General features: G+C 45.1%; 1 protein-coding gene and 1 long non-coding RNA gene across 7 annotated transcripts in view; one reads left to right on the top strand and one right to left on the bottom strand.

Annotated features, from left to right (window-relative positions):
- The window catches only part of IQSEC3 (IQ motif and Sec7 domain ArfGEF 3), a 120,242-nt gene that overhangs the window by 62,972 nt on the left and 44,440 nt on the right, over positions 1 to 12,830 (top strand). For all 6 annotated transcript variants that reach the window (XM_080393503.1, XM_080393508.1, XM_080393507.1 and 3 more), the window contains exon 2: positions 1,786 to 1,866. In XM_080393503.1, the coding sequence (XP_080249629.1) occupies positions 1,786 to 1,866 (81 nt within the window). The remainder of the gene's footprint in view (positions 1 to 1,785; positions 1,867 to 12,830) is intronic.
- LOC308066363 overlaps positions 1 to 12,830 on the bottom strand; it is a 57,831-nt gene that overhangs the window by 29,957 nt on the left and 15,044 nt on the right. The gene's annotated exons all lie outside the window — the stretch shown is intronic.

The raw sequence follows: 12,830 nt of genomic DNA, 5'->3' as shown, positions 1-12,830 counted from the left end.
ACACAAGTAATTTATGGGCACACCAGCCAGATAGATACTTGCCACCTGAGAAGTTTAAATTAGAAACAACATGAGAACCAACAATAAGCAGGCTGGTAGAAGAGAAGTCAGCTGGGTAGTTATAGAAATGGAAGACTAGGAGGTGAATTTGATTTATCACGCAAAAAGGTCCTCTCTTTTCCAGCAGGTTGCATGTCACAGGCAGGGACCAAGGGCACAGGCAGAGGTTAGTGAAGTAAAGATAATGCTTTTTTCTTCCCCCCGCTGTGTTGCTCCTGCCAGTCCTGTTGTTTCTAAGGAAATACTCCTTCTGTGAATGCATTGGAAGCCAAGGAAGTGGAAGAACTAAGCAATTTGTTATATTAAGCTAGCTGGGAGGCCAGAAGGAGGTGGCTGGGAACAGTATCATCATTCCCTGTAATTTAGGTATCTTTGTGGCTACGTCTGTCAGATACTGAGAAGGACAAAGATGGTAAGCTTCACATTTCAGAGTGACAGAAAGTATGGTAGGGCCTTTGGAAGAATCTGAGACTCCATGACAAGCCAGAAGAATTAGCTTTACTGCTTATGTCTTGGTGAAGCTGCAAAAATATTTTTAGCAGGAGGTGACCCCATTTGAGCCCTGGGTCTCTGCATTAGCACTAAGAACAGAGCTCTAAGTGCTCTTCCACTGACTTGGAGACAGAGTGTTTTTATGGCATCTGAGGATTCAGCCTGCTCTATTTCCTCTGCTTTTCTTTTCCTCTTTTTGTTTTCTTTTCCGTTCCCCCAGTACTTTCCCCTTTTGACACTGTTGTCTCTTTTTAGTGACTTCTTTTCATGGATGAAAGTCAGTGTGTTCAAACTTGGCTGTTGATTTGTGCTGCCTATGACACCTCAAGGGCCTCCCTCGTGGTATCTTAAAAGAATCTCATTTTCAGAGGTGCTGAGCAGCTCTTCCTGGGTTCCAATACTGTGATAAGTGTGCAACACGCCTGAAAACCAGGCTCCTTACACATGTTTCCAAGCAAGGAACTCAAGAACAAGTCATTCAATATCAGTGAGCAGTTTTGGAAGTTTGGTTTAGGATTTCTTCCTTTGGATTAATTCTTCTGGCCTTCTTAAGTGATAAACCCATTTTTAGCCTTTTGTTTTTTCTGTTTTGCTCAGGTTTGTTACTTCTTATGGTTTTGCTTTTCTATGCTGTGATGTCTTCCTCTCATGGAAGTCATGATCTCAGTCCCCCTACTTGTGCTTGTCCTGTCAGTTTTCTGCTGCTGTTTCTGGTAATGCCCAGTGCTGACGTGCGGAGACCATTTCTTTGCTCTAGAGAGGTTTCAGGAGAAATGTCTGCAGAGTTAATCTAGCCACTGTCAACAAAAAAAGCAATTTATTTGTGTTACAATGTATAGGAGACATATCTAAGGAAACACATATAAGGAGATGTTTCTGTCCCAAAAGAAATAAAAGTTAGAGATAGGCAAAACTGTTTGTCATAGGATGTATGGGATCATGAGACAGATACTGATAGAAGGAAAACTTTTTATTTGGGTGCTTTTGCCCTTTTCTCTACAGCTTAACAGCAGCAGCAGGACAGGTAAGGTAAGGGAATAGAATTGTCAGCCCTCTTCTCTTTTGCTCTCCACCACCTCGGAGTGCAAAACATTCATGTCATAATCAGATTTCTCTTTCAGCATCACTGGGAGTCACTGTCCCCTTGGAACAGCCCTGGGAAAGGCATTCCCCCTTGAGTTTTCTGCTGAGTGAGCTGAACACTGACCTGCTATGGTTTGTTTTTTCTTACAGGAATGAAACTGTTTTACACCAGTTCTGTTGCCCAGCAGCTGATGCAGAGCAGAAGCCTTCATCTCTGGACTCTTCACCAAGGTGGGAAATAGCTGACAGCAAGAACTTTTCTTTTCCATCCCCTACTTCCTTATCATCCATCACTAATCTTCCTATCCCAGACAAAACTCACGTATTTTACACACCCATCTCCTCCGCCCTCCCTTATGTCCCATGTCCCCAGCACTGCTGTACCTCTCTTTTCTCTCCTAGAGATCACTGTTCATACCATCGTGTAATTGCCCACAAACCTCCTCTGGACTCCACTCACCCACACCCATGCACCTCCAAAATCATACTTTCAGCCTCTCTTCAGACATCTGCTTCCATCAACTCACATTCTTGCTTGTACCTTTTCTTATCCTTCTGCATTACTTTGACACTGACACACACATGCTTCAGTCTTCTGCTTCAGATTAGTTATCCCACATTATAAGGTGCCTGGACATACACCAGTATAGATCCATAACCTTTAAGCTACAGCAAAAGTCACCAAAGAAACTCAGGGTTCTGTCTCACACCCTGAGAGATGGTGGGGGGCGCGGTTTTACATGTGTGGAAATGGTCTGAGCTTGCCCGTGAAAGGCAGTTATAGACAGGTACTAATAACTATTCCAGATTTTATCCAGTGCAGCCAGATGTGGGTACACCAGCAATTGTCATAGCTGTCCCTCATCAGTGAATGCCTCATCAGTGTCCCTCATCAGTGACATCACTGCCAAGACCAAGGAGTTCAAGGAGCTTAAAAAATACTTGAGGTGCACATGCTGCATATAGCTTCCATGCTCTGCCTTGTCCCTCTTCTCTTGCCATCTCCTTCTCCTCTCACAACTCCTTGCACCTCCATCTCACAGGCCTATTCCTTTTTCTCAGGCCTCATCACCCTTCTGTCAACAGCAAACAGGTTTCTCTTCAAACATTTACCTCATCACACTGCTAGATTCTTACTGCTAGGCTTTTACATCTGACCTTTGGCATCTCTGTAAGAATCCTGAGTTACTGGGGAGAGCTCTGGACAGAATTGGGCAGCTGAATTGCAGTAGTGAGGCTACAGCATTTTTAAGTAATGGTTCTCTTGTTTGTTCTGCTCACTGGAGCAGACAGTGGTTTCTGATTTCCTTCCAAGGAAAAGTGTGGGTACTGGACAACTATGAAGAGAACAGGGGTGAATGTGTGTGTGTTCAAAATTAGGGTTCAGCCACACTTGGAGACAGGGTAAAGAAGCAGGACCTCTCTTGCCCATCCATGTATGAAGATAGAGAGGTTAACCCCCATGATGTTTGCGCTGAAAGCTTTCAAGCTTTGGTAAAATTAATTTGACAGCCCTGTGGGACATCTACAGCTGGACCTCCATGGCAGATGGGAAGATGCTAGCAAGGAAGAGGAGACAGCAGAGATTTCTGTGGCAGGGACAGCCACCTCTCACTTGCATTTCTGGAGAGAGTTTTGGTTATGTGCTCTATTTTGTCTGAACTGAGGCTCAGTTTTGTTGTAGTGTTCTATTTTCATACCCTAATCCTTAATCCTGCCCCATTCTTTTCCCAGCCTTCATCTTATTTCTGATCAGTTCCCTTAGTTTCTAGCATTTTCTTGTCCTGTAAAGCTGTCATTTCTACAGTGTCTTAAGCTCTAGGGTCATTGTTATGCTTTTTGTCAGGCCTTCCTTTTGTCTCAGTGACTCCCAAAGGTTCTACCCATCCCTTGAGACTGAGTTTGCCTGCCCTCCTTGTGCTGGGTGCCACACTAGATTTCTCACCTGGGGTTTAGCAGGTAAATTGAAGAGGAAGCAATCATTTGTTGCAGTAATTTAACAACTTCAGCAAGTTGCATCCAAAGATGAGTCTGAACTAGGAAAGTCGGAAGTTGGGATGAATGACAATGACCCCTACAACATGTTGCATCTGAGCTTCCAGTTAAGAGGTTTCTCATACTGATGCCTGTCCATTTCATGCCTTTTGTAGTTTGTCCCATTCTGCAGGCCTCCGGCTTTCCTTACTTTTTTCCCAAGGCTTTCTCTTGTCCTCGCCTTTTCTAATGCACCCAGACCCCAATAGCAGTCCTGAATCTGTCTGTGTGTGACACAATATTCTATGTGGACACAGAGATCGCTGAAGACACCTTGGTTATTCAAAGGTGAGAAACAGGCATACAGAATTTTCATTTTTTGAAACAGAGAAGCTTTTATATGTGATCTCTCTGTGTGACTGTCTCAGGTGAGAACATCCGTACTTCCCACAGTGTGCCAGAAGAAAGACAGAGCACATGCAAGACTATTGAACTCACCAATCAGCTTTATGCTGGTCAGAAAATACCTCCTAGCTTCTACCAGGTCCTGCAGTCAGCCATGGGCTTCCTTCATATCTGAAGTTACATATACAATACAGTGAGGAGGGCAAAAAAATGGCAGAGAAGGAAAAACACAGGGTCACCACGGAGCTGATGTCCATCGCTGATAGCTGTGCTGCTCTGGAATGACTCAGTACGCTGCTGGGAGAGGTTCATCAGATCATTTACAGAGCCTGTCACCCTGCTCAAATCATACAGGCTTCCCATTGAACCAAGGCAGAACAAAAGTCAATCAAGACTGAAATATGTGGGTCAGACAACCTGAATAGGCAATCAGTTCCTGGGTGAGCCAGGCATATCTCTAAATAAGCTCGTCAGGACTCCTGATGTGAGAGCCTGGGACACAGAGGCTCCCTGTGCAGCTCTCCTGAGCCCCACTGAATGGACAGCCAGTCACAAGCGGTGCTGTGGTGAAATGTGATAAACCAGCTCAGGTCTATTCTTTCTTTTCCCTCTCCATGATCAGGCATTTCTCTAAATGAGATAAATCCTGTCAGAACTGATGCCACTAATAACCATCAGCCGTCTAGTTTTAATTAGAGTTTGCTTCATTAATGCCCCAACTCGTCTCTGCACAGCAGATTAAATAATGTACTTGCAGCTCATTTACACAAACCCCCAAACTGCAAGGCTGAGCTGCAATCCTTTAATTAAACAGCCCAGCTGATCCCTACCGCTGCCTCGGCTCATCAGTCTAAGCCGATTAAAGAGAATAGGGACTAATAAAGAGCATAAACAGGGAAGTGACTCTCATTTCTTCAAGGGACTTGGAGACTCCAGTGGTGATCGGCTGCTTTCTCCTCCTCTACCAGGAGCCTTACCTCAGCCCACATCACTTCCTCCTGGGACCTGCAAGAGTGGTCCTGCTTTCAGCCTTACCTTGTGGGACAGAAATCCTTTAGGAAACTGACAGAACATGGGCAGCAGGAGGGCAATACAGCAGGGAAGGTGAAGATAAAGAGGGACATCAATGCACTGAGAAGAGTGACTGCCTGACTGCAGCAGAGACCAGCAACAATAGCCATGCAGCTCAAGCGTGGGGCGAAAGAAGGAAACCGGGCACAACAGTAGAAGGCTGGCAGTCAGGAACACTCTGGGACAAAAGTTTGTCTCTGCTTGTGGTTTGTGATGGCCATTGTTGTTCTTGTGTGGTCTTTGCTAATGTTTGTCCTGCAAGATTTCTGACTCTTTCTTTGCTACCTGTCCAGCTCAAGATGCCTTAGCTTCACCTGGGTGGGGATGATTAGGAACATGCCTAGTGTCTAGCCTTTCAATAGAAGACAACTCGATGAGGTGGTTGCAATTATTCCCACTCATCGTTCTGCTTTGCTTCGAGGACTGCCACAAGTGGTGCTATCATCCTTCTTTCCTCCAGCATGTGAATTCCCTGGGCGGGGGTTACAGCTCCATGAATTCAGCAATGCAAATTTCCCACCTGGTTGCTTAGCTGGGTCGCACCAGCAATCAACGAGACTGGTGCTGAGGCCATGAATATTAGGAGGCAGATTTGATCCCAGAATCTGCCCCCAAGAAGCTCAGAGCCAAAGTACAGTATGAGGCGATGGCAGCAGCAGACAGATTCCTGTTGCTGAACTCAGGGCTTCCCCATTTCAAAGTACGGTGTAAATTCTGGACATGGACCACCATTGTCTCCACTGGATCTGCGCACCACTGGCTTCATGCCATAACCCATCCTGCAGGTCAGGCTTCCACTGGGGGTGCCAAAGACCGGGTTGAGGGGAATGAGGAGACTCCATGGATGGCAGTAGGAGCTAACCCTGCTTCTTTACGGAGGTGCTGATTAGACTCTGGTTTTAGCCAAACCCTATAATTTCATAAAGCAACTGCTCTTTTTTTTTTTTTTTTTTTTTTTCTTGCTGGCTTCTGCCTGTTAACGGCAGGGTTTCATTCGAGGGATTTGAATAGCCTAGTAATTGCATTTCCCACTTCTCCCAGTCTCACACAGAGGAGACTGGCATCCCAGAACAATGACCTTAAAATGTGTCCAGCAGCAGCCCAGCTTTAACAGGATTACATACCATTTTCCTTTGTGTGGGGTAATAGGGCTGAGATGAGAAAGATTTGTTTCTATTAGAGTAATGAGAGGAAATGATGGAGTCACAATTGGAGGGAACAGTATATTCATTCAATTGCCTTTCATAGGCTTTTCGGAGCCTGCCTCTGGCTCGCCTGCCATGCTGAATAGGAAATCAGCAGAAAATCACCTCTGCTCCAGTGGTGGGAAAAGTTCTATGTACAAGTTTAAGTGCCTGGGGCTGGTCCACTTTGGCAGTGGACAAGGGGATAGCACCGGAAGGCTAAAGGATCATGTCACAAAGGAGACTGGGTGGGACTGTGTGAAGGGCAGGATCAGATCCCAGGTAGCTCTTTGGGAAGGGAGGATGTTCCACCTACATTTGTGGGATAGAGAAGGTCCTTCCTATCTGGAAGACATGCAGATGAGACCTGACCTGCTTTTAAGGCAAAGGAGACAAAAAGTCCTCCCAGGAAGAGGAGAGGTCAGAGATCTGAACAGTCTTCTGGAAGGGCTTCTATGTGTACTGAGCAGAAGGGCTGGTGTCTGAAGCATCTATGGAAACATCTATGGAAAAGTTGGGCAAGCTCTGCTCATATTTTCCCATAATTTTTCCTCACTTTCCAGTAGGGAGACTGCTGCTTAGATCAGGATTGAAACACAAATAGTGCAACTGGCAAGTGTTAATGATTATGGACCAATTAAATTGTAACTCAATATAGTTTAGACTTCAAACAGCTGTATACTCATTTCCAAAGTGCCTGCTGGATTAGTTGCTGTCACAGATTGGTTACTGCCTGGCATTGCAGCACCAGTTAGTGGTAAGGAGAAATGTAAGCCATTGGACACATCTCCAAGCCAGCCTTCCTCGCAGTTCTGGGGAAGTTCCCTCTTGCCCCGCTTCTGACTTACCGAAGTACTCAAATGGAAATATGTATTCTTGTTGGGAGAGGTCCTTTAGGTGCTTGTTGCCCCATTTTTGTATGTGTGAGAGTGAAAAGTGAATGGACAGGTTTTGGACAGTTCTTTGAAATCAAACCTTCAAACATCTTTCTTCCCAGCTCTCCGAGCTGCGTAAGAGTATGCTGCACCCTAAGCAACACATGGTTAAAAAGCAAAATCTTATTTCCTTTTGGAGGTCTGCTGTCTCTGACTCTTTATGTCTCTTTATGTGAACTTTCTGTTTCCATTGAATGTGCATTTGTTCTTCATCCTTTGAAGTCACGCTGGAAGGCACTGGCACAAAAGAGTCATGAATATTATCCACTGCACATTCGCAGCATCACATCCCTCTTTGGCTCCCCACTGCTGTAACCCAGGAGTATTTCTTCTCCCACTACAGCTCTCACTTTGCCCTTGGGTCACTCTAGGTCCACTGACAGTTAGATCCTCCTGAGAAATCCACAAGACTGCTTGGATTGTGAATGCAATACCCTTAAGGGTGAAGCCCATGAAGTTGATGAGAACTGCTCCCCAAGTTGATTCTCCTTTTAGATACCACTGAAGCATCTTGACAAACAGGTGGGGAATGGTGATTTTCCGCCAGTATCCATCACTCTTCAAGCATTACTGAAAAACAACTGAGCTACTCATCATTTTGTCTGAACTTGTGAAAGATTGACCTTGCCTTACAGAAAGAATGCAAATCCAGTTCATGAAATGGGAAATTAGCCTTTCTGGTTTGGGATTGCTCTCAGGATATTGGACATATAATCCGGAGGTCAGTGCTTCCTCACAGCTCAGAGGTACTCAGTGGCCCTGGCCCAGGTGTGAAGCACGATGGTTCTAGTCTGTATCAAATCAAATCTATAACCTACCACACAAAACAGCATAACAACTCTGACTAACTGGCCCCCAGCTAGCAGTGTCAAGTGCAAGCTCTTACAATTAGTGGACTGTGGAGGATGAATTCTTCTCTGATTATTAATGCAGAACACTCCAGGTCAGGCTTACAGCACCTGGACATGCCAGTGCAAAGCAAGCTTCTACACCCATGGCCTGTGCCTTGTGTGCTCTGAGCACAAACAACTTTATATACAGAGTTCTTCAGTCTGACTTCTTTCATTCATGCTAAAGTCCTCCACAGCACTGTTTCTGAAAACACACAAGAGAAGTTTGAGCAACATTTCTGCTTTGTTAGTGCATCCTGTTTGTGCTCCTTTTCTCATTTCTTTTCCTTATTGAGGTCACAGGCATAAAGAGAGGATTTTTTCTGCTTCTTAACAGCTCATCTACTTCTTACTCTTTCCTCCCTGTAGACTTAATAATCCTGTTCAAGATACTACGATTGGAGGTTGTAGGGATGCTGTAAACAGGCAGGGATGGCTCAGTAAAGACCACATAAATATTCCCCAGGCTCACAGTTGTCAGAGTTTAGATTTTAGTCTGACACAGAGATGTGGATGAGGAGTTGATGTCTAGACCCAGATTTGAACTCATCCTAAACTTGAGTGTGAGTAGATTCCTTGCTTTTTATGGGTGTTTTGTACAGTCTGGACTAGCAGCTTTAATTGCTTTGCAGGAGCCTAGGTCCACAACCACAAAGATGTTCAGTGCATGTAGATTTAGGGGAAATATGGAAACACAATTGTAAGCAAAAAATTTTTTAGAGAACATCCTTAACATCATAGTTACCAACAACCTTGGGAATCTCTTGCAGGGAGGTATAGTTGGCAATTCTTCTGGTACTATGACCTGGAAGGAATGGCTCTGGAAGCTTCCAAAGAAACAGGAGGTGAGTTTCAGATGCAGTGTGTCAGTCCTCTAAAGGGATCCACCAGAACATTTTGGCACTATCTCCCACACAGGCATTTCTCTGCTCCTTTTCTCCAACAGCTGGTGCAACCACTTTCAGGCAAGATTGTAGAACATGAGGGTGGGGAAGTATAGTGAGGAATAGATGAGCTGTTCAACAGGGGAAAAAAATGTGACAGAAACTGGAATCACCTTGTCACATTGTTTGCTTTATTCGTCTGTATCAACACCTTTCTTCAGGAAGCAGGAAGACGGCAGAAGAGAGAGGCCAAAGAAAACCTGTCTGAAGTATCCTTTTTTGAAACTGCAAAGATACCTGTCAGACATATTTTCTGAGAGCCTGAAGCTGTACCCAGCCATTACATGGCCACATATTATGTCTTCCAGTCCTTCCTGTTCCCCTGTTTCTTCTGTTGTTTACGTGAGTCCTACACTTGAGGAATTCAGACTTGGATTCAGGTGCTCTTCTCCCACATGTGGCAGTGCTTGCTTTTTCTTGGGCCACAGCACTGGTAATGTCAGTGAAAGACAATCAATCATGGCCAGGTTTACAGTTGTGGGAGCCACTTTCAGCAGTTATTGAGATCAGTTAGTTGCTTTAATACTAGGTGAATCACTCATGGCTTGCAGATGATCCTCGCGTTCTCTCTCCTATATTGCAAAGAATTCCATGCTGGTAACATGGCAACTTCTTGGTACTGGTGGAATGCAACATAAACACCTACTGTATCCTGTATTTTCTGTGAGATAACACCACAGAGATGCATGAGAAGAGGCTATGCCAGCTGTGGAAATAGTCCTGTATCTAGCACTAGAAAACGGGCACAGACAGTTGATGAAGTAATAGCGGATGGACTGTGGTGGAGCTCACACCCTTCATTCTAATCCTCTACTGATACCATCTGACCTGATCTGCATTAGTCAAGATGCACTCACCCCCAAAACTGGGTCATTGCAGATCTTTTGTACACTAAGGTGTGTTCTGTTGAACTGGACGGATGGTTTCTCTGGACCCTCTGTCCACACACTTGTTCATGGCTTACAAGGTAGAGACAGAGAAGGCAAAGAGATGGAAAAAGCCACTGAGAAAGAAAGGGATACAGACTCATCCCAATGAATAAAACAGTGCTACTGTAAGGAAAATGGATGGCAACCATGCTATACAGAGAAGGAGAATGACAGGAGAGGAGCAGGAAAAGCAGGAAGCTAAAATATAGTGCAAATGAAAGAAGAAACTGGAGGGAACAAGAACATGTGAACAGGAGATAAATGAGCAGGTCCCTTGGCTGGAATATTCCTTTTCATGCCAGTATTCTTTGGCAGTGATAGCAATGAGGCTGTGACCTTTTATTACACTTTTTCTTGTAGTATGATGTCAATCCAAAGGCCTCTTATCTTTTCTGTGCTCTGCAACACTAACTCACTGCTATGCAGGTTCATCTTCTGACCACCCCCATGGGGCAGGCTCTGTGTTCAAATACAATAACCGCTCCTTTTGGAAAAACATGTCTGTGTCCAGAGTTCATTCTTCCACATGTGGCCCTGGCAGAATTTCTTATGCTCCAGGAAGAACTGAAGAGTCTGAGGTGCTGAAGAGGTGCACACTGTACAGCTGCTCAGGCCACTCTATCTAGGCTCTGCAAACAGCTAGATAGCTAAGAGAGAGGGTGTAAAAAAGTTGGAAGATTTTGAAACTGTCAGCTGGCCTGTTCAGAAACTGCAGAAGAGCTGGAAACCATGTCATCTTCTGTGAGAAAACATCATGCTGAAGAAAAGTATCAAGACATAAACAGGAGCTGAGTTCAGTAAGATTTTGCTTCTGAGACTGAGGAAACGTAACACTGGCCACACCATTTGGAAGTGTGTTCTAGTAACTTCTAACCATCTCTGGTTGGCACCTTGGTTCTTGGCACACAGAGATCGTACCGTCGTCCCACTGGGATCTGTATTTGTCTAGTGACTAGAGCCATGTGTCACCGATGTCATGTCCCCCACTGGTATGTTGCTGCTTTCCTGTAAACAGGTTATGACGCTGCTGTTTTTGCCTGTGTATCTGGGTTGACTGCAATCTCTCTCATTCCATCTTTTGGGGAAAGAGGGAAGATGGGGATAGGCTACCTTGTGTACACATTGCTGATACTCTATTGCATGTCTTTGGGGATGACTGGCGAGATACAACAGATGCCTGAGATTTCCCAGAATACACTAATGTGATAGTGCTAGGTCAAGATGCACAAAAATGGATGGTGCAGAATGGCATTGTGAAAAGTATTGCTGTGCTGTTACAGCACAAGTGGATCTGATAAGCATGTTAGATTGTCTTAAAAAATAGCGTATTAGGCTAGATCCTCCACTGACTTTGGTGCAATCCACTGGCATAATGCTATTCAGCACCAGCTATAGTTTGCTCAAACATGTTGTAGGATTGGTTGTTTCAAGGCAAACTTCTATTTTTCTTAATGATCTTGCCCCAAAAGGTCCATGTCTGAGTATGAAGTATAAGTATGGGAACAGTTTTCATTCTTCATAGGGAAGAAAAGTTTAAGTGGCCCTAGGGGTATATAAGCTTGTATGACCAAATGTGTAAGTTACTAAGTCACCCTGTTTTCTGAAAGGGGGAATGTAGAAAAGGGAAGAAGGCCTCAGGGAAGAGAAGTGACATGAAACGGATCAGAGTGTGAGTGAAGCAGCAGTGACAAAATAGGTTAGAACTTGGAAAAGCAGATCTTTGTATCTGCTGCATAAGGCTGTGGGGGTGGCCACTGGATTGGAGAAAGGAGGAAGGAACGCTAACCACGCTGGTTTTGTTTTGGTCTTCTGCTGTAGGCCAACCCAAAATCCTAGATCTGAACATACTGCCAAAGTTAAAATCTGGATCATATCTGATTTCCTGTCTGGTGAATGGTGTTTGGACTGTCTATATTGAGGATGGTGATTTGAGGCTGTGTTACTCTATGCTGAGGAAGACCGGGCTTCCTTCTGCTTGGTTTGACATGAGCAGCGGTCTTCTGCTGGGCTGCAGTGATCATAAGAGATGAAACAGCTGAGATACTAGAGAACAGAAACAAAATTTATCTGGGTTACACAAAGATCTTCCTGTGAAGAAGCTCACTCACTACCATCAGAAATCAATTACCCTGATCCCTTAGGGTAAGGTCCCTTAGGAAGGAACCCAGAGCTGCAGTCCAACCTAGGGTCTGTCACAACAGGTGGGAAAAGATGACCACAGAAGCCCTTGCCTAGGTCTATAAATGTCAAAAGTTGTGTCCCTCACCCATCTCACAGGCAGCTGTAATAGGAGAGCAACGGGCTGAGGGGATATGCAAGGCTTCCTTGCCTTGTAGAGGTTCTGCTGCCTCCCAGCCCTGAATTCATCTCATTTTAGCAGTGAAATTCTATCTTCTGCATGATTGCACCGGCAGGCTTTTGTCAGCGAATTTGGTGATGTTCAAACCTGCCTCAGGGATGAGGAGCCAAGAGATCTGAGTCGAAGTGGCAGAAAGACTGCTGCTGAGAAGCCAAGTTTCTCTTTCCCGGGGTGCTGAGCAGGCAGTTACACTAATGCAGGATGCCATCTGTTTTTTCCTTCTCTAAAAGGTCGTGTTTACCAAACATTGCAGAGGCAAGAGAGGTCTGGGGTTAAAATGAAAGTAATTAAACCCTGCAGAGCAGGGCCCCTCTATGCCTTCACTGTCTGCTTGGTGCTTTTCACACCTCAGTGATAAGCACAGGTGCCCTGTTTGACACAGCCACACGTAACCCCCTCTGCAGTGGACAGACTGTGGGACCTCCTAGTCTAGCCTGCAGAGACAGCACAGTAGCCAGCCTGGGGCATCAAGTACCGAGCCCTGTGCTCCTGCAGATGGTGAAA

The sequence above is a fragment of the Falco punctatus genome (assembly GCF_963210335.1).
Source record: "Falco punctatus genome assembly, chromosome: 6".
Taxonomy (NCBI): domain Eukaryota; kingdom Metazoa; phylum Chordata; class Aves; order Falconiformes; family Falconidae; genus Falco; species Falco punctatus.
The sequence above is the reverse complement of the archived record's forward strand: the minus strand, read 5'-3'. Positions and strand labels throughout refer to the sequence as shown.